General features: G+C 53.7%; 1 protein-coding gene across 4 annotated transcripts in view; it reads left to right on the top strand.

Annotated features, from left to right (window-relative positions):
• NLRC5 (NLR family CARD domain containing 5) overlaps positions 1-14527 on the top strand; it is a 93341-nt gene extending 78814 nt beyond the window's left edge. For all 4 annotated transcript variants that reach the window (XM_087420218.1, XM_087420220.1, XM_087420216.1 and 1 more), the window contains exons 33-49: positions 54-140; positions 660-737; positions 1532-1615; positions 1942-2028; positions 3566-3649; positions 4200-4283; positions 6677-6760; positions 8004-8087; positions 8489-8572; positions 9146-9229; positions 9378-9455; positions 10179-10262; positions 10346-10417; positions 10775-10858; positions 12095-12178; positions 12536-12619; positions 13443-14527. In XM_087420218.1, the coding sequence (XP_087276344.1) occupies positions 54-140; positions 660-737; positions 1532-1615; positions 1942-2028; positions 3566-3649; positions 4200-4283; positions 6677-6760; positions 8004-8087; positions 8489-8572; positions 9146-9229; positions 9378-9455; positions 10179-10262; positions 10346-10417; positions 10775-10858; positions 12095-12178; positions 12536-12619; positions 13443-13554 (1438 nt within the window). In that variant the 3' untranslated portion in view covers positions 13555-14527. The remainder of the gene's footprint in view (positions 1-53; positions 141-659; positions 738-1531; positions 1616-1941; positions 2029-3565; positions 3650-4199; positions 4284-6676; positions 6761-8003; positions 8088-8488; positions 8573-9145; positions 9230-9377; positions 9456-10178; positions 10263-10345; positions 10418-10774; positions 10859-12094; positions 12179-12535; positions 12620-13442) is intronic.
• The last annotated feature ends 6084 nt before the right edge of the window (positions 14528-20611 follow it).

The raw sequence follows: 20611 nt of genomic DNA, 5'->3' as shown, positions 1-20611 counted from the left end.
CCCCCCCCACGCCCACCCTGAGAGACCTTTATCTGTGTCTGCTTCTGTGACAGAGTGGAGGAGCCGTGGGTGGGCAGAGCCGGGGTGCTCGCCCTGCTGGAAGCCTGCGCCCAGGCCTCAGGCAACGTCACCAAAATAAGGTGAGTCCAGGGAGGAGGCCCCTCCGAATTCTTCATCTTTTCATGACCACTGCGACCTTCCCTCATCTAGACAGTGGTCTCTCGTCCTGTGGGGTCATAGCTGCATCACTAGTGAGTTCTCTGGGTCCCCAAGAGGGCAGGAGCTCCTGGGGCCTAGGTGAGGGGCTGCACATGCTTGTTGGGACTTGTGCAGTAGTCAAGCCGCAGTGCCAGAGAAGAAGGCAGCCCCAGAGTTGAGACAAAGGACCGTTGGATCCCAGGTGGACATGGCTGGGAGTCCATACTGGTTGCCTGGAAGTGGCCCCTGGACTACAGTAACACACATTGTGGCTCTGTGACCAGAGGTGACAGAATGACATGGAGTAGCTAAAAGCAAAGGCTTTAGCGTCCCACTGACCCATGTCCAGATCCCCAGTGGGTCTGGGAGCTCAGAGTCGGTGGGCCGGGCAGCCCCTGTCCTAGCTCAGCCCACGCGGGAAAGCTGCCCTGGGCCTCACACCGGCTGCCTTCCCTCCTCAGCATCTCCGAGACCCAGCAGCAGCTCTGTATCCAGCTGGAATTTCCCCATCAGGAGAACTCGGAGGCTGTGGCCCTCAGGTGGGACCCGGTACCTGGGACCCCAAGGGAGTGCCTGGTGATGGGGTCGGGGGGGGCAGTGTTGCTTCTGGCCAATATTTCTCATGCCCTTGCTCTGAGTACTTTGATGTCCAAAGTCTCTACATGGCCTATGAGATCTGGTCCAATCTACCTCGCCATGCTGTCCATCTCCGCCACAAACCCCAGCCTCAGCTCCAGTCATCCCCACCAGCTTTCAGTTTCTGGAACACCACCTTGCTCCCTTTGACCTCAGGGCCTTGGCACAGGCTGTTCCCTGCCCAGAATGTTCTCTCCTCCTCTACGTAGCTTCTTCCTCCTTCTTCACCTGGCTATCTCCCCCTCATCTTTCAGGTATTAGCTTAAATGCCACCACCTCAGGGAGGCCCCTCTGAACCCCCAGATTTAGTCAAGTCCTCCCATTATCCACTCTTATAGATGCCTGGATTCACAGCGCTTCTAATCCATACAGCACATTTTTGGAGATTAAAATGTCACCCTTTAGGGTGAATGCAGCCCTGCATGTGCACGGTCTGGGAATAAACCGTAGCTGGATCTCAGCCCCAGCTCGTCTCCTTGGCTGGGTCCTCTTGTGCAGTGAACAACCTGCACAGCCATACCAGCTGCCCCATCTGGACCTCTCCTTTATAGCACTTCCCATAATTGAATAGTCAGTTGTGGGACTTATTTGATTAGCATCTATTTACCCCCAGAAGGTAAGCTCCTTGTGGGCAGGGACTGTGTCCCCAGTACTGACCCAGGTGTTCAGAAACTGCGGCCTCCCTGTCTACCTCCAGGTTGGCTCACTGTGATCTTGGGAGCCACCACAGCCTTCTTGTCAGCCAGCTGATGGAGACGTGCACCAGGCTGCAGCAGCTCAGGTCAGCACCTGGAAACCCTGTCTGGGGCCCTGAGTTCTCTGGTTGAGCCCAGTGCCCACTCCAGGCCACATGTGGGAGGCTGGCCAGTCCAGGATGGGGATGAGCAGAGCCTGGGGCAGTGCTGGACCCTGGTCCTCTTGCTTCCCTGTGCAGGGGAGACTCACATGTGGCCAATGGGGAGACCCCCAGGGCGGCATAGGGGAGCCCTGCCCCCCGGGAGCTCTCTATGGTCCTTTCCCCTCTCTTGGCCTCCGCCTCTCTGTGATGGATGACCCCTGAGGTGTGTCCAGCCTGAAATCCTCTGGAATATGCTTGGGCCTTTTCAGCTTGTCCCAGGTGAACCTCTGCGACGACGCCAGCTCCCTGCTGCTGCGAAGCCTCCTGCTGTCCCTGTCTGCACTGAAGAAATTCCGGTATGTGGACGCGACATGCACTCAGGCGCCCTTGCAGCTCTACCCTGCCCCCATGCTTCCTGTTCTCCCCAGCCCTGGGAACTCTGTGTCCCCACCCTGCGGGACCACACGTGGCCCCGGAGATGATGTCAGGGAGCGTGGTCATCCATGTGGCCACGTGGCGAGAAAGTGGTTCCCTCTTCCACGCTCTTTCTTTCTTTTTCTTTGTTATTTGGAAATAATTGCAAACGAATAGAAAAGTTGCAAGGAGACTGAGAAGAACTTCCATATACCATTTGCCCAAATTCCCCCTTCGTCAATATGTTTTTGCATTTGCTCCTATCTTCCCTCCCTCCCTCCTCACCCCTCCCCTCTCTTCTTCCCCTCTCACCCTCTTTCTTTTTCTGAACCATTTGAAAGTAGGTTGCATAATCATGCCCCTTCACCCCTTAATATTTCAGCGAATTTCCTAAGAACAAAGACATTCTCTCCCATAATCTAATAAAAGTAGAAAATTCAAGAAATTTAACATTGAGACACTAATATTATCTAAACTACAGTTTATGTTCCAATTTTGCCAGTTGTCCCAATAATGTTGTTTATGGCATTTTTTTTTCCAGTCCTGGACTCCATCCAGGATCACGCACTACATGTAGTTGCCATCTCTCTTTAGTCTCTAATTTAGAATGGGTCCTCAGGCCGTCTTTGTCTTTCCTGATACTGTCGTGACATTTACATGTCAGTGACTTTGTAGACTGTCTCTAGACTTTGGTTTGTCCGATGTTTCTTCGTGCTTGGATTCAGGTCCAGCATTTGGGGCAGGAATGTCACAGAGGTGCTGTTGTGTTCTTCTCGGTATGTCACATCGGGAGGCACGTAATGTCTATTTGTCCCCTTCCTGGTGACGTTAACTGTGATCACCTAGTGAAGGTGGTGGTGTCTGCCAGGTCTCTTCACTTGCAAAGCTCCTCTCTTTCCCTTTGTAACTAACCAGTGTCTTGGAGGGAGATACTTTAAGACTATGTAAATAATCTGTTCTTCCTCAGACTTCCGCCCGTGAATTTTAGCATCCATGGATCATTCTTGCCTAAATCAAATATCAGTATGATGGTTGCAAAATGGAGCTTTTATAACTTTCAGTTCTCTTAATCCAACTGATTGCTTGAAGGAGAAGGTCTTCTTTTGGTGCCAATATCTCTTTAACACCTCCAATACTTGCTACTTTTTTTGTTGTTTAAATAAAGATGCAGAGCTCGTGGTAAATGACAGTAACTCGCTAGACTTTACAGTGATGCCCGATTATGGCATAAATTGTGAAGTTGCTGTCTGAATGATTGTGGTTTAGGAAAATGCTCAACTAGTCCATGCTCCTGCCTCCAAGCTGTTATCCTGGCCTAATGATTCCACGGTGGGAGAGATTTACTAAGGGAAGGAGGGCCCCTCCCACGGCCCCCCAGGAACCACTCCCTACCCCACCTCCTTGCCCTCTGCCACCAGCATTCAGAGCTCCCAAGACCCAGAGCTCCTGCCTGACCTCCTGCCCTTTGACCCCCACCAGGCTGACCTCCAGCTGTGTGAGCTCCGAGGGCCTGGCCCACCTAACGTCTGGTCTGAGCCATTGCCACCACCTGGAGGAGCTGGAGTGAGTCTCGGGATGGAGGGGTCTGGAAGGATGGCCCAGCTGAGGGCAGGGGTGGAGGGGACAGTCAGCCTTTGGTAAGGTGGACTTGAACCTGTCACTTTCTCGCTAATGAAGCCCAGCATCTCTGGGTGTGGCCGGGGAAGGCTGAGCTCTGTGTTCTTGGTCCCAATTTTGCCAGTCACTCAGAGTGACCCTGGGCAAATGACTGTGCCTCTCTGGGCTCAGAAGCCTCAGCTGTAAAATAGGCACAGAGAGCTGAGGGGCAGAAGGGGTCATGTCACCTGTGTGTGTGTGTGTCCCTTGTCCCTGGCTTCCTCTTTTGAGCCCTCATCCAGGGCATCCTTTCTTAGCAGAGTCAACTGTGGCTGCCATGCCGCCCTCCTCAGGGACCCCAGGGCCTGTCACTTGGGACCATGAATGCCCCCTTGGGGCCTGGACAGGGGGGATGGTCTAGGATCTGCAGATCCAGAGCCGGCCTCCTGGGGGGACTGAGGGGGTGAGGGAGGCTGGGTGCTTGTCTAACCTTCACCTCATGTTTGGTCCCCTCCAGCTTGTCTAACAACCAGTTTGGTGAGGAGGACACCAGGGTGCTGCTGGGGGCCCTTGAGGGCAAGCAGTGGCTGAAGAGGCTGGAGTAAGTGGTGGTGAACAGGTGGGGTGGGGAGGCATGCCTAGGAACCTTCACGTCTCTTGTGAACACTAACTCTCCAGTCCCTGAATGGACCCAGGTGAGCTGAATGCCCTCCCTTTTACTTCCTTTCCTGGCTCTGAGTGCTATCAAAATGCACGATTATAGGAAACAGAATACTCACGCAAACCGACCCAAGCCAGAAATTTATTGGCTCGCGTCACTGAAAATTACAAGGCAACTGGCTTCAGGCTTGGCTGGATCCAGGTTCTATATTTGTTGCCCCCCCCACTTCCGTCTCTCTTTCCATCTTGACTTCATTCTCCGGCAGGCTGTCCCTGCCGCTTCAGGCTTACTCTCTACCAGCTTAGTGGAAAGGGAGCACCTTTCTCCCTGTAGCTGCGAGAAAAGGCCCTAGACTGAGTCTCACTGGACCAGCTCTGGTCACGTGCCCATCCCTACACCAATCACCGTGGGTCTGAGCACACAATATTCTGATTGGCCAGATCTGGGTCATGTGCCCACCCACTTATCTGGACGTAGTGGGAGGTGGTATTTCAGGGTCCTATTAACAGAAGAAAGAGAAACAAACTCTGGGCAGAAAAAACCCACAGATGTCCACTGCCATTAGCCTACAGTCCTTTCCTTAGTAACTGGCAACTTTTACTCTCACCTGTATTTGGAGTCGCCAAATTCTAAGAAACACTGGAAACAGCCTCAGTCTAAGGGACAGGTCCCCATCTTGCACCAACATGGCAGTATCTAGACAGAACATGTAACAGGGCATTTTCTGCTTTTAATCTCTAAGTTTTTCTGATGAACCAAAATAGACACTAGTTATAAAAAGTTCCATCATTATAGAAATATGTAACAAAGAACATGACAGCCCCTGGGAAAACTTCTGTGAAGGAGCAGTTTGTGAACTTTTCTCCAGATTTTTTTCAACATATGTTTTGAAGACAGTTTAAAAGTAGCCTTCTGACTTTTTGCCCCTGACAATGAAATTCTCCCACTTTCTCCTTCTTTTCTTGTCCTGGGGGGTCGGGGTATGAGGGAGACCTGTGACCAGAAGGCCCCCCTATCCTCCCACAGAGCCATTTCTTTGGCCTCGCCCCTGTGTGTCTGCACCTCTGCTCAGCGTCCCTTCCTTCTGGAAGCTTTCATTTGGGAGGTTGGAGGCTCAGTGAGGTCATTCATTGGCTCATTCATGCATCTGACAAATATGTATTCACCTGGGCACCTGGGCCAGGAGCTGGAGGTCCTGCAGAGAACAGGCCAGACGTGTTACACTTTCTTCTGACTTCCCAGCACCCAGTGCTGCACCTTACCTCTCACGGGCTCAGTCACCCTGTCTATAAAGTGGGCGTAATGCCACCTTCTCTGTCTGAAGGGAAGGGGTGGGTCCTCACTGCCTAGAGTCCTCTTACACTTTCAGATCTGTCATTTCCGAGTGTCTCCTCCCTGACACACGGCTCCCCTCAAATCCAGCCAGCTTCTGCCTGTGTCTCTGCAGCAGAATGGTTAGGGGCCTGGACCCTGGTTAGCAGCCACACCACCTGGGTTCAACTCTTCGTAGGGTGACCTACTGTCCCACTTGGCTCGGGGCTGAAAGTCCCACATCCTGGAAACCCCCTCGGTTCTAGGCAGACCAGGACCATTGTCACTCTCGGTTCTACCTCTCAATGTGTGAGCTTGGGCAAGTTACTTAACCTCTCTTAACTCATCTTGACTCAGGGGATAGTAGTTGTACCTACCTCCTAGGGTTGTTGGGAGGATTAAATGAAACAGTACATGTTAAGGACTTAGAACAGAGCCTAGCATGGAATTCACACTCGCCAAGTTTTGGCTATAATTAATATTATTATTCCCCGCCCCTGCCCAGGCTGGGGCCTGGGGGAGCATGATCCCATGGGTCACACGTGGTGGGGGCCCAGGAATGGGAGTCCTACAGCCTTCGGTTCTGTTCCTGATGCTGCCACTTTCTGTGTGTGGCCTTGAACACGTTTTCTACCTCTCTGAGCCTCCGTGTTCCTTATCTGTAAATGGGGAGGATAATAGACCCACGTCTCAAGATGGCCCTGAGCCCTGTGCGTGGCCCGTAGTATGTGCTCCGTATGTGGTCGCCGGGGCTCCTGATCAGGAGTCGGTCCAGTGTGATGAGAACGTAGAACTGTGCTTGATGGCCTTCGTCATTCGTGCAGAGAAATGGCATGTGGATGCCCCAGGGCAGTTTTGTTCTGTATGATGTTTTTACACTATGTGAATATAAGTGGGTGTTTTGGAAGTCCTGGGCATTGCTAAACACAGAAGCCTCAAGCCCCCACACTGGACAGGCATCGGTCTGCATCTGGGTCCCAACCCCAGCGATGCCAAGTCCTCCTCTGCCTCCTGTCTTCCAGCCTCAGCCACCTCCCGCTGGGCGGCTCCACCCTGGCCGTGCTCACTCAAGGACTAAGCCACATGACCCTCCTGCAGAGCCTCCGGTGAGTGACCGAGTGACCCCATGGGAATGAGACGCCCTCCCCAGCTCTGTTGGGACCACCCGCCCGGGGAAGCACAGGGGGCACCTCCCCAAGGACCCTCCGTGGCTTCTGTCTCCAGGGTATTCTTGTACCCTCCCAGATCAGTGCCACAGCTCTTACCTTTTAATGCCACCAGCTTCCTCCTGGCTACAAAAGTGACCTGAAGGAGTCACGTCTTAGAACAACCCTCAATGTGCACAAATTCCCCCCGGTCCTTGTTCACATTTCTGGTCCCACTGGTCTGGGATGCCTTGATTCCGCGCTTCTAACAAGCTCCCCAGTGGTACCAATTCTGGAGGCCAGAGAGCATACTCTGAGTAGTGAGAGTCAGGACCCAGATCTGGTGACCTTGCTATTTCGCCTCGCGCCCCTGGCCACTTTGATAAACAAACGTCACACGCTCTTTTCATGTGGTTTTCCAAAATATGAAATATGATGACTAAAAACAAATGCCAGCAATGACACAAAGCATGTTTTGTCTTAATCCAAGCCCGCACCCCCACTCTGGCGGGGTGGGGTGGTAGGAAATGAGGTCAGAGAGTTTGGGGACCATATCATATGAGACCAGGTCATTTCACCCAAAAGTAATTTACCCAAAGGCAGTTCGCTACAATTTAATTTGTAAAACCAAAGAAAACAAAACAAACCACCCTTAGACAAATAGTTCACATGGGACTGAGACCCTTTGCCTCAGCTGTTCTGTTTTGTTTTTCCACTCACAGAAGCAGGGCAGGGCAGGGTGCAGAAAAGACAGTGGGCTGGGTCTAGGGAAAACCCCCCATTTGCATAGATTAGAACAAGATATGCCTGGAGGAACGATTTGTCTGAACTATGGAACCCGCGTGGTGTTGGCATTCCCCGGGCGGCCTGGAGATCCCTGACACGGGCTGAGGCCAAGCCTGGCCAAACCAAAACTGGGGACACTGCTACCAGGCCAGCGGCTCTGGACTTTCATTTCCACTTGCCTGGGAGTCCCCAGGAGTCTTTGGCCAGTCACAGCTCCCCCCCGGGCCTCTGTTCTCTCATCTGGACATTGGGTACAGTCATGCCCACCCTGCCCATCCCCCTCCCCCTTGAAGTTTTGTGACTGGCATGTGAAGTCCTGGATGCATAAAGGTTTACAAACTGTAGAGTTCTTAGCACAGCACCTGCAAAGGCCTTTACTCCTGACTAAGGCCTCTTGGCTTGTTCCCTCCTTCTCCAGTCTGAGCAGGAACGGCATTGGTGACATTGGCTGCTGCCACCTTTCCAAGGCCCTCAGAGCTGCCACCAGCTTGGAGGAGCTGGGGTGAGTTGCCTGTCCCTCCCCCAGACCCAAGACAACTTTGGCAGGGGAAGATGACAAAAGCAAGGGGCTCCTTGAGGACACTCTTCATGTCTTAGTCTGATGGCCTTCATCGGCTTCTACTCTGTATAACCCCAGCCCTAGAACCCTGGGAGACCCAAAGATAGGATGTGAGAGTGTTGATTGCAGCAAGAGGGATTTAGGTCAGACATCAGGGAGAACAGCCTACACAGAAGACAAGAGTTTGGAGTCCTCACCCAACATGGGGTGAGGAGACTTGATCAGTGTGAGCTGAGGCCTTTCTCTAGACTTCAGCCTCCTCTTCTGTTCCGGGAGGAGGATGCGGACAGGATGAGATGGTGGCAGGCTGATGGTTCCGGTTCTCCTGCTCTTCTCTCCCCAAGCTTGAGCCACAACCAGATTGGAGACACCGGTGCCCAGCACTTAGCTGCCGTCCTGCCGGGGCTGCCTGAGCTCAGGAAGATCGAGTGAGTGGCCAGCCCTACCACAGGGCCCTCCAGGGGGCACTGGCTTCCGGCTCAGGCTGACATTCCTGCCCCACCCTCCGTGTCCGGGTGGGGGCTGCGTTACCTCCTGGCCCTGCCGACTTTGGGACCTCGAGCCAGCCCAGCCCCTGCTCCTCTTGGGGCCTTTCTTTTTTTTTTTTTTCTTTTCTTTTTTTTATTTTCTTTTTTTGTGAGGAAGATCAGCCCTGTGCTAACATCTGCCAATCCTCCTCTTTTTTTGCTGAGGAAGACTGGCCCTGGGCTAACATCTGTGCCCATCTTCCTCCACTTTATATGGGACACCGCCACAGCATGGCCTGACAAGCGGTGTGTCGGTGCGCGCCCGGGATCCGAACCGGCAAACCCGCGAACCCCGGGCCGCCAGCAGCGGAGCGCGCGCACTTAACGGCTACGCCACGGGGCCAGCCCCCTCTTGGGGCCTTTCTGCCCCCTCAGGCTGGGAGGGGGTGTGGTGGGGGTGCTGTCTCCTCAGGCCCCAGCAGATGCGGGGGTGGGGAAGGGGGAGTCCGAAGGTCTGATGTCTGCCCCTCTCAGCCTCTCAGCGAATGGCATCGGCCCTGCTGGGGGAATGCGGTTGGTGGAGTCTCTGGCCCTTTGCCGGCACCTGGAGGATCTGATGTGAGTGTGTGCCCGGGGGGGGGCTGCCCTCTGCCCTCTGTGTCCCCGCGGCCCACCTGGCCCTGCTCTACCGCAGTGGACTCAGGAGAGGGCAGGGGTCCGGAGCGGGCCAGCCTGGTGCTCACGCTCATCCCCTCTCCTCTTTCAGCCTCGGCTGCAATGCCCTGGGGGACCCCACAGCCCTGGGGCTGGCCCGGGCACTGCCCCGGCACCTGAGGGTCCTGCGGTGAGTGTCTCCTGCCAGGGGTGTGTGTGGAGCCAGCGGGGAGGGCTTCCCCGGGAACACGGGGGGCCAAGGCCCCCTCGGCTGAGCTGCTCTGCCTTAGGGCAAACTGTGCCCTGTCCTGGGGCTGGCTGCCCACCCCGCACCCGCCTGCTCCTCCCTCCTCTGGAGTCTGGGGCGGGAAATCAGGAGACCCAGCCTGGTCCCGGCTCTGCCACCAGCCCCTGTGTGCCCTTGGCCAGGCCCCTGCCCCCTCTGAGCCTTAGTTTCCTTATCTGTGAAAGAAGTCAGCAGTCCCAGCTCAGCGTGACCCGAGAGCTGATCCCTGAGGATGGATGAGGAGGTGTCAGCAAAGGGCTATGCAGGAGGAAGCGCCAAGCAGCCCAGCCTCAGCACTTTACAGTTTATGTCCGTGGTCTCATTTGAGCCTCACAGCAGCCCCAAGGGGCCAGGAGTTCTATTTGCTCCATTTTCCAGGCGAGAGAACTGAAGCCAGGAGAGGGTGGAGAGCTTACCTTGCTAATGCAGGAAGGATCTCAGACCCCAAAGCCAGGGCCCTGACACCCACCCAGGTCCTGTGTGGGTGGGGAGGGGGCTTGGAGTGGCAGTTCCGCAGACTGTCTTCTAAGGTCTGGCGGTGCAGCCTGAGACAAAGCTGAGGGTGGGGCATCCGGGAAGGCCCCCCAATCCTCACACGTGGTCCCCCACCCTCTCCCCTCTCCCCAGCCTGCCCTCCAGCCGTCTGGGCCTAGAGGGGGTGCGGAGCCTGGGCCAGGCCCTGGATGGATGCCCGCACGTGGAAGAGATCAGGTGAGGGGGGGCGTGGAACCGGGCAGGGGGACAGGCCGGGAGGGTCTGGGCGATCCTCTCACAGAGGTCTCCCTGCCCTGCAGCCTGGCAGAGAACAGCCTGGCCGGAGGGGTCCCGTATTTCTGCCAGGGGCTCCCGCTGCTCAGGCAAATCGAGTAAGTAGCCTCCTCTGACTGCCTGGGAACTGGGGCGGCCGGGGGGGGGGGGGGCGGGGGCAGCCCCTCTCTGGCTGAGCCTGACACCTGGAAGGCCTTTGATGTGACATAGATCTCAGGTATGGGGGGAGCCTGGGGCACAAAGGGACACTTTCTTAAGACTACCACCCTGCCCCGGACTCTGTGACTCTGCTCCCTCCTGCCCTGATTGCAGGGCGGGGAGAGGGCGACTAGCTGGAGGTGCCCGGACCCTGTGACTCTGCTCCCTCCTGCCCTGATTGCAGGGCGAGGAGAGGGGGACTAGCTGGAGGTGCCGCTGACTCAGACACCTCCATCCCACCCCTCCTCCATCCCCAGCTTGGTTTCGTGTGAGATTGACAACCAGACCACCAAGCCCCTGGCTGCCAATTTCGTGCTCTGCCCGGCCCTGGAAGAAATCTTGTGAGTGCTTGGGAGAGCCCTGAGCTGGGGAAAGCAGGCATCTGGGGGCTTGGCCGCGTGATGTGTAGCCCGGAGCTGGTCCCTTTCTCCCTGGCTGGTCTCCCATCTGTAAATGGGAAGATCATTCTTGCTCAAACCTCTCGAGGCAGTTTTAACACTTGAGCTGTGAGTGCTCTGGGGCAAAGCCATTCAGCCTCTCCTGCCTGTTTCCCACCTGTGGAGTGGCGGGAGGGCGGGAGGACCAGACGGTCTCTAAAGGCCCTTTGCCCCTGACTTTCCCTTTGGGAGGGGCTGGATAGACCACCTCCCCTGGTTTATGGAGCCTCAATTTATGAACCGCCCATTGGTAGTGAAGAGAGGCTGGAGCCACAGGTCCCCCACCTGGCCACCGGCCGGCCCATCGCCCTCTTGGCATTCAGAGGCCCTCAGACGTTGGGGCCTTGCAGGGGTAACCAGACTGTCAGGACTGGTCTGGGCCCCTGACCACGGCATGGAAGAAAAAGCTGTTTCCTAAAGTACGGAATGCAAGTGATTATAAGGATTTTAGGTTTGCATCTTAAAGATTTCAATCCCTCTCAGTACATTACACCAAAGACAAAGTCTCGGATCGGTGCTAACTCTTCTTCGACACCTCATACTGGAGATTTTCTCTTTTTAGCCAGCAGGGGGCAGGCCACAGGCTCACACCTTAGGAAGGACATAGGTTCTGGCTAGAAGTTAATACCGTTGTTTGCACTGTATTTGTCTTTGCAACTACCTTCCATTTAGGATCCTCAACACAGGTTTTCTAATGATAGTAGTGATAAATGTTTCCTAAGATTAATTTCCTAAAGTTAAAAAAAAAAGGAAGGGAAGGAGGAAAATATAACACAGATAATGTGGGAGGTGCTTGGATGTGGCAGAAATCGCGATGGAGGCCCAGGCATGGTGGAGGTTTGGACTGTGACCGTGTTTCTGCAGACCATGTGGTCTGAAGTCTCAGGACAGCCAGCTCCTGAGCTGTCTGGGTTCCTGAGGGACAACAGCTCAGGGAAGGGGTTGGGGAGGTGGAAAGAGATACCTGTGCCCTGACAAGTCTTTGGGGGGCATACGAGCCCCCCATCAGGTGGCCTCTCTTGCACCTGCGTGGCTCCACCCCCCAACCATTGGCCCCCAGCCCTCCTCACCCGCCACCTTGTCTCCACCCCTCGACCTCACTGCTCTGCTGCACCTGACCTCGGGCCCCCTACCCTGCAGGCTGTCCTGGAATCTGCTCGGGGACGAGGCGGCTGCCGAGCTGGCCGGGGTCCTGCCGCGGATGGGCCGGCTGAAGAGAGTGGAGTATGAGGGGCACATCCTGGGGAGCCGGAAGGGGGCGGGGAGGCCTGAAGGGGGACCTGCATCCCGGGGAAAGCCAAGAGGCCACTTGGTCAGGCCCCTGCCTCCAGGAAGCCTTCCTTGACTTGCACACTCTGGTCCACTCCAAGCCCCTGGCAAGCTTAGCTCTCCCTGGGTCCCAGCCTTCAGCCTTCCTGCTGTCCTCACCACGAGTCCCCTGTTGTCTGCTGGCTTCTCTGAGCAGATGTGTGGGGATCCCGTGTCCCCCCATCTTGTCCTGGGGAAGGGACATAGGGAAGCCCCTCCGACTGTCTCATGCCAGTCTCTCTCTGTCTCCTTCCTCTGCTGTCCACTGGGAAGCTTGGAGAAGAATCGGATCACAGCTCGTGGAGCCTGGCTCCTGGTGGAAGGGCTGGCCCAGGGGTCTAGCATCCAAGTCATCCGGTAACAAGGGCTTGCAGGAGCAGGGACGGTGGGTAGGAGGCCACACCAACCCCTGCAATGTAGGAGGACTCCCTGTAGGAGGAGGCGGGACCTGGGCTGGGGATTACCAAAGGAGACTTGGACCACTCCACCAGCAGTGTGGCAGCAAGCAGACCTGGATCCAATCCCAGCTCTACCATTTGCCAATTGTATAACTTTGCACCAGTAACTCAACCTCTCTGAACCTCAATTTCCTCATCTCTAAAAGGGGGATAATGATAGTATTTACCTCAGAGAGTTTCTGTGAGGACTAAATGATTATATAAAGCACTGAGCACAATGCCTGGCACATCGTAAACACTTAAAATGGTCTCTATAATCAGAGCCACCACATACAGTTGTATAGGTTGTGCACTGAACAAGGGCATCGCATCTAAGCGACACCATTCACATAATACACGTGTTAGATTTCTATAGATGGTGGTGAAGTGTCTTGTTCGATAAAAACCAATATATTATAACAATTACAGATGATGGAAATAGTGTCTTAAAGAAGGGGAACTTTTTCCTTATTTGCGCGAATGTATCATATGACTGTGACCCTGGCTGGGATCACTAGCTCCCTGGGAAGAAGACTGAGTGGGAGAAGTCAGGAGGTGGGTGTAGGGAACACCATCTCCCTACAGTCGCCATACCAGTCTAATACCGCCTCTGCCAGGTAACTCTGGGGACGGCTCTTCCCCTTTGGGGCCTCGGTCCCCCATCTGTAGGCAGGACAGGGGGCAGAGACAAGAGGATGGGGGAGTGGCTCCCAGCGCTGAGTGTCTGTCTCTGTGCCCTGCAGCCTCTGGAATAACCCCATCCCGCCCAGCATGGCCCAGCGTCTGCAGAGCCAGGAGCCCCGGCTGGACTTCGCTTTCTTCCACAACCGGCCACAGGCCCCTCGGGGTACTTGATGGCCCCTCACTGCCCTTCAGATCCAAGTGATGGCAACGTCCATCCGCCCACCAGGACGGAGGACTCAGAGAAGATCCTCGGCTGGGAGTCCCTGCATGCTGCCCCGGGAGGGAGCAGCACGTCTGTCCTGCTGCAGTCTTCAGGGAGGACTTTCTTTGGAGACCAGAAGACTCGTATGGCCAATGGACTACTCTGCGTCACATGTGACATGCATGACCAGTTGGGGACATGTGGCACAGTGAGGGTGTCATGATGTGATGCGTGACGCAGAAGGTCACATGTGGCAGAGTGGACTGTGGGTCAATGGTGTGGGTCCTAGCTCCACACGTGGCAGGACACGTGATTGGTGATTCATATATGACATGTGACAAATGTCCATGTCATATGACACGGGGCTGGCCAGATGCCCTCAGCTGGTCCAAGATCTAATTTATTACTTTTTTAAACCCAAGTTTGTATTTATAGATCGCATTCCAGAGCAGCTCAGCCAAAGACTGTCTTCCGCCCAGAACTGGGATGGGGAGAGTGTCCAAGCACTGACTGGCCCAGTGGCCTGAGGACCAGGCTCTGGGCCAACTTGAAGACTAAGCCATGAGGCTTTTGGATGCATCTCCTCCTGCCTCAAACCTCAGTCTTCCCACCTGTAAACTGCATGACCCCCGCCCCCCTTAAATGGCTTCCAAGGACTTGGGGCCCAGGTCCAGGTAGAGCTAGTCTGCCCTTGGGAGTGGACGGGCCCAGTCTGTCCTGTGTAAGGGACAAAGCCGGGTCTAACGGGGCGGGGGTGGGGGGATGGGGGTGCACTGCCAAGATAGTCAGGCAAGGCCACTGGGCCCAGCCACTACCTCAGCGAGAGCCGGGGGAGCTCCCGCGGCTGCACGTGTTACGGTGTTTTCCTTAGTTCCAAGAGGGCCCAGATGGCCCTGCTACACTGCAAGCCAAGTTTGACCAATAAATGTGGATGGTCTCCGAGCCTCTAGCCTGAGTCTGTGTGTCCCAGCACCTCGCTGAAGTCGGAGGTGGCTCAGCCCCTGCCCCAGGGACTGGAGAGCAGGGCAGACCACAGAGACGTGCATGAGAGCAGCACTGGCCTGGGAGTCAAGAGCCATGGGGCCGAGTCCAGACTCCGCCTCTATATGGTTATGTGATGGTGGGCAAGTCGCCTCCTCTCTCTGGACCTCCCCTGCACCACGAGGGTGTTACAGAAGCTCAACGTGTTAGAAACAGTCTTTGTTTGACTTGCATTATATTTCAACTCTCTTCTGTATTAATCATTGATATTTAAAATTGGGAACTTTTACATAAAAATCCAGATTTTCTGAGCCAGCCCCGATGGTCTAGTGGTTAAAGTTCTGCACTCTCCACCTCGGCGGCCTGGGTTCATTTCCCGGGCACGGAACACACCACCCGTCTGTCAGTAGCCGTGCTGTGGCAGCGGCTCACATAGAAGAGCTAGAAGGACTTAAACTAGGATATACAACTATGTACTGAGGCTTTGGGGAGGGAAAAAAAAAAAAAGAGGACGATTGGCAACAGCTATTAGCTCACGGTGAATCCTTCCCTGCCAAAAAAAAAAAAAATAACTGCTCCCCCAAGGGGTACATCATTTAAAAAAAAAGATCCAGACTTCCAGCTTCTCTCAAGTGCTAGTCCAGCATCCTCACTCAAGAGTAATTTGCTGGCGCCATATGACTGTGCCCTTTGGATGTGGCACACATCCCTTATTTTTCTGCAGTCTCCACCACCCCCCAATGATTCCCCTCCCATTTGCTGCTTGCCTGGTCCTTCCGAGAGCCTGGGAACTCCTGGCCTAGAGGGTTTCCACAGGTGGGTGGTACATTAGGAATATGGCTTTAGAAGTCAGATGGGCAGGGAATGGACTATGACTTGACCCCTTGCTGCCTGTCTCCAAGGCTAGGAACTGTTTCTGTACATGAGTTAGTCACACCCCCTAGCCCCAGGACTTTTGGAGGGATCGGGGAAGCAAGGTGTCAAAGTGCCCCGTATGAAGAAGTAGGTACTGGTTACATGCTAGTTCCCGTTCCCTGTTAGGGTTGATATCAGATGAGGTGGAGAGATGCTGAAATGACCGGAGAACAGTCCCCCTCTCCATCACTTGCCTGTGGGCTGAACAAGGGGACCCTTCCTCCACAGCTGCACCCCATTGTGAAAAGTGGGGCAGGGAGGGTGCAGTTACAGCCGAGCACCACTGGAGGGCAGGCTGGCCCACCGGCGACTCCTGAGACAGCTTCCTCCTTACTGGACCCAGAAGGAAGTTAGGAGATGTGCTGGGGCTGTTCCCACCTGGCCTAGGAGCCTGGGATGTCCCAGCCTGACTAGTGGCTCACCTGGACGGCTCGGCCCTGACCTTTGCCCCCCTCCAGGTTATCCCCAGTCCCCCGCCAAGCACAAGGAGAAAGTCCTCTGGCTAAGTGCCAAGCACTCACACCCAGCACAGCAACACTCTCATCAGGCCAGGGTCAGGGCACACCTGGCCCTGAGTGGGGCCATCAGCCTGGTCCTGGGGGACAGGATGGGCAGGTAGAGGATCCAGGAAGTTTACCTGGAAAACTTGAGCCCAAAATTCTGTCTCCCCTTCCTGGGCAATGACGCCAAGTTGACCCTGGGCCCTCAGCTTCATCTTCACACCGAGGGGCTTGGACTGCCTCCTCTCCTTGCCCGAGCCTGGACTATGAGTCCCTCCAAGCCTGGAGACGCCTTGACTAGGGAAGTCACGGCTGAGGAAGGAACAGTGCACTGACCAGAAGCTCCAGGCCAGGGGACGCACACGCCGAGCAGAGCCCAGAGCTCAGGGAGGCTCCTCGTTGGCTGCGTATTCATGTTACTTTCCCCTTCTCTTCCTTTCCCTTAAGCTCTGCCCAGGTTCTAAACTCCAAGAAACTTTCAGCAGCTGCCCTGAAATAAACCACAGTATTGTCGGCGCTGCAGAGCTGGCGGGGCCCACGTCAGGTTGGGGTGCACTCACCTTGTTCATTTTATTAAGAAACTTTCTCTCCTGCCAACTGCTTCTTTGGAGACCAGGACAGGAGGACTATTTTTCTATCCAACACTGATGAGGTCCAGTCTCCCCACCCCCTTCCTCCCAAAAGTAGGCTCCGTTTAAATACATACATGAAAACAAATAAAATCCAAACAAATGTAATGCTACAGGCCAGTAAGCAGTGGAATCAGAAGGATGCTCCCAGTTTCTGCACATGAGTCTTCACACTAAGAATGTGACCCGGCTGGTAAGTACCATGTCTATCTTCAAGACTGGGGTAAGTTCATTTTTTTTTTCTCTTTAATGTTGCTGGGTAATTCATAACTTTTATTTTTATTGAGGTAACATTGGTTTATAACATTGTATAAATTTCAGGTGTACATCATTATACTTCTATTTCTGCATAGATTACATCACGTTCACCACTCAAAAACTAATTACAATCCATCACTACACACATGTGCCTAATCATCCCTTTCGCCCTCCTCCCTCCCCTCTTCCCCTCTGGTAACCACCAATCCAATCTCTGTCTCTGTGTGTTTGTTTGTTGTTGTTTTTATAGTCTACTTATGGGTGAGATCATATGGTATTTGACCTTCTTCCTCTGACTTATTTCGCTTAACATAATACCCTCAATGTCCACCCATGTTGTCACAAATGGCTGGATTTCATCGTTTCTTATGGCTGAGTCGTATTCCATTGTGTATATATACCACATCTTCTTCATCCATTCGTCCCTTGATGGGCACTTAGGTTGCCTCCAAGTCTTGGCTATTGTGAATAACGCTGCAATGAACACAGGGGTGCGTGTATCTTGACACATTCGTGTTTTCATGTTCTTTGGATAAATACCCAGCAGTGGAATAGCTGGATCATATGGTAGTTCTATTCTTAACTTTTTGAGGAATCTCCGTACTGTTTTCCATAGTGGCTGCACCAGTTTGCATGAGAGTTCCCTTCTCTCCACATCCTCTCGAACACTTGTTTCCTGTCTTGTTTTTTTTTTTTTTTAAAGATTTTATTTATTTATTTTTCCCCCAAAGCCCCAGTAGATAGTTGTATGTCATAGCTGCACATCCTTCTAGTTGCTGTATGTGGGACGCGGCCTCAGCATGGCCGGAGAAGCAGTGCGTCCGTGCACACCCGGGATCCGAACCCAGGCCGCCAGCAGCGGAGCGCACGCACTTAACTGCTAAGCCATGGGGCCGGCCCCCTGTCTTGTTAATTATAGCCATTCTGACAGGCGTGAGGTGATATCTCATTGTAGTTTTGATTTGCATTTCCCTGATAGTTAATGATTTTGAACATCTTTTCGTGTGTCTGTTGGCCATCTGTATATCTTCTTTGGAGAAATGTCTGTTCAGGTCTTTTGCCCATTTTTTAATTGGGTTGTTAGTTTTTTGTTGTTGAGATGCATGAGTTCTTTATATATTTTGGAGATTAACCCCTTGTCAGATGTATGGTTTGCAGATGTCTTCTCCCAATTATTAGGTTGTCTTTTCATTTTGTTGATGGTTTCTTTTACTGTACAGAAGCTTTTTAGTCCCCTTTGTTTATTTTTTCTATTGTTTCCCTTGCCCAGTCAGACACGGTACTTGAAAATATGTTGCTAAGACCGATGTCGAAGAGTGTACTGCCTATGTTTTCTTCTAGAAGTTTCATGGTTTCAGGTCTTACATTCAAGTCTTTAATCCATTTGGAGTTAATTTTTGTGTCCGGTGTAAGATAATGGTCCACTTTATTCTTTTGCATGTGGCTATCCAGTTTTCCCAACACCATTTATTGAAGAGACTTTCATTTCTCCATTGTATGTTCTTAGCTCCCTTGTCAAAAATTAGCTGTCCACAGATGTGTGGGGGGATAAGTTCATTTTGCTACTTTGTCACTTGGCCTCCGTCCTATGGTTTTACAGATTGAATATCCACCTTTCTAATGAGAGCCACGGACTCTCCCTTCCGGTCCCCACAGGCCTCAAATCCTCCCAAATTGCCTCCTCTGTCCTTCTCCAAACACACACATGTCTGAAATCCACTGTCCAGGCCAGTACTTCTCAAACTATAAAATCGCAGTTACAGAAACTGTCAATGTGCGTTGGGTCCTCTGGGGATCTTGTTAACATGAAGATTCTGGTTCAGCAGGTCTGGGGTGGGGCCTGGGATTCCGCCTTTCTAAGATGCCCCCAAGGGATGTTGATGCTGCTGGATCACACTTAACTCAGTGAGGCTAGGGACCAGTGAGTGAGTCTCAACCCTGGCTGCACATGAGAGTCACCGGGGAGCTTTTCCAAATACCTCTTTAAACTAGAGTATTTAGAAAGCTCCCCGGGTGACGCTCATGTGCAGCCGATGGTTGGAGACCACTGGTCTGGAATATGCCGCCTCTCAGAGAGGCTAGGCAAGAATTTGCGCCAACACCCCTTATATTCACCTGAGTGCGTGGTGACCATCCCCCTTCCCAGATGAGGACACCTAGACCCAGAGATGTTTCCTAACTTACCTAAAGGTGCACAGCTAGGAAGTGTAGCACCAGCAATGGAACCTGGGTCTTCGTGACTTTTTTGTTTCTTTCTAGTTTTATTGAAATATAATTGACGTACAGCACTGTATAAGTTCAAGGTGTACAGCCTCATGATTTGACTCACATATATTGTGAAATGATTGCCACAATAAGTTTAGGTAACATCCGTCATCTCATATGGATACAAAAAAAAAGAAAAAGAGGGGCCGGCCCCGTGGTGCAAGTGGTTAAGTGCGCGCTCTGCTGCGCGGCCCGGGGTTCGCCAGTTCGGATCCCGGGCGCGCACCAACGCACTGCTTGTCAAGCCATGCTGTGGCAGCGTCCCATGTAGAGTGGAGGAAGATGGGCAAGGATGTTAGCCCAGGGCCGGTCTTCCTCAGCAAAAAGAGGAGGATTGGCAGATGTTAGCTCAGGGCCAATCTTCCTCACAAAAAAAGAAAAAATATCTTTTTCCTTGAGATGAGAACTCTTAGGATCTACTCTCTTAACTACTTTCAAATTTCGAGGCTCTTAATCCCACAAGTGCTGCTCCAGTTTCCTCTTCTGTATGGTGAGGGGATGAGCAAACGGAGACGTGGCACGAGGACCTACTTTCTCCAGCCGCAAAGATGACCTCTGGTTCATCTCTATGCTCCCTCGGGGAGGGTTCCAAATCCTCTGTCGCCTGCCTTACCTGCTGATTGCTCTAGGGCTTCACCATCCGTGACCTTCTCGAGATCCCGAGCCACAATCTCAGTAACAATCTCCTCCTGACAAATGAGAAAACAGAGGCCCAGAGAGGAACATGACTTGCCCAAGGTCACACAGCAAGGATTTGGTGGAGCTCAGATTCCAACCCTGGAGCAAGAAGGAAAGGAGGACGTTGGGGTGGTCCTGGGGTGGGGATGTAACTGGTCTGCAGGTCTGTGCAGTCCTCAGACAGTGGGCCCCCGTGGAAGGTGGGAGGGCCGTGCACCCTCCCTGGCCTGCTTCTGTTCCCCAGCCCCACTCCTGCATAACCAAGGCCAGGCCTACGGGCCGTGGCCCCAGCAGAGCTGGACACGCCCTCTGGACACATCCTGAGCTGCCCGGGAAAGACCTTGCAGTGGCTGGTTTGATAAAGATCCTCCCAGGGCTGGGCTCAGAAAGTTCCGGATGGCTGGTCTTCCTCCTGCCCGCCCCCCAGTCACCCCGGTGAAGCACCTCACCCCCACCCTCTGTGTCTCCCAGCCCCCAGACCTGCAGTCCTCCCTCCCTCTTACCCTTAGAAGCCACACCTTGTTACTCATCCTACACAAGCCCCAGCCCCGCCCGGGCTGCTCAGAAAGTGAACTTTGCCCTGAAGAGGAGGTGACAGAAGAGGAGCTTTCTCTAGAGAACAAAGGCCAACTGGGGTCCCCAGGCTGAGTGGCCTAGGCCGGAAGAATCAGTCTCCTGGGCTGGGCCTGTGGTCCCCCCCAATATACACACACAGGCATATTCCAGTGCAAGGCTGGGGCTGATGGTTCCACCTGGTTCTCTTGGGATGCTTACTCTAGGACCCAGCCCCCATGGTCTGA

Source organism: Ceratotherium simum, chromosome 30 (assembly GCF_057802395.1).
Source record: "Ceratotherium simum simum isolate JZ-2026a chromosome 30, ASM5780239v1, whole genome shotgun sequence".
Lineage (NCBI taxonomy): Eukaryota > Metazoa > Chordata > Mammalia > Perissodactyla > Rhinocerotidae > Ceratotherium > Ceratotherium simum.
The sequence above is the reverse complement of the archived record's forward strand: the minus strand, read 5'-3'. Positions and strand labels throughout refer to the sequence as shown.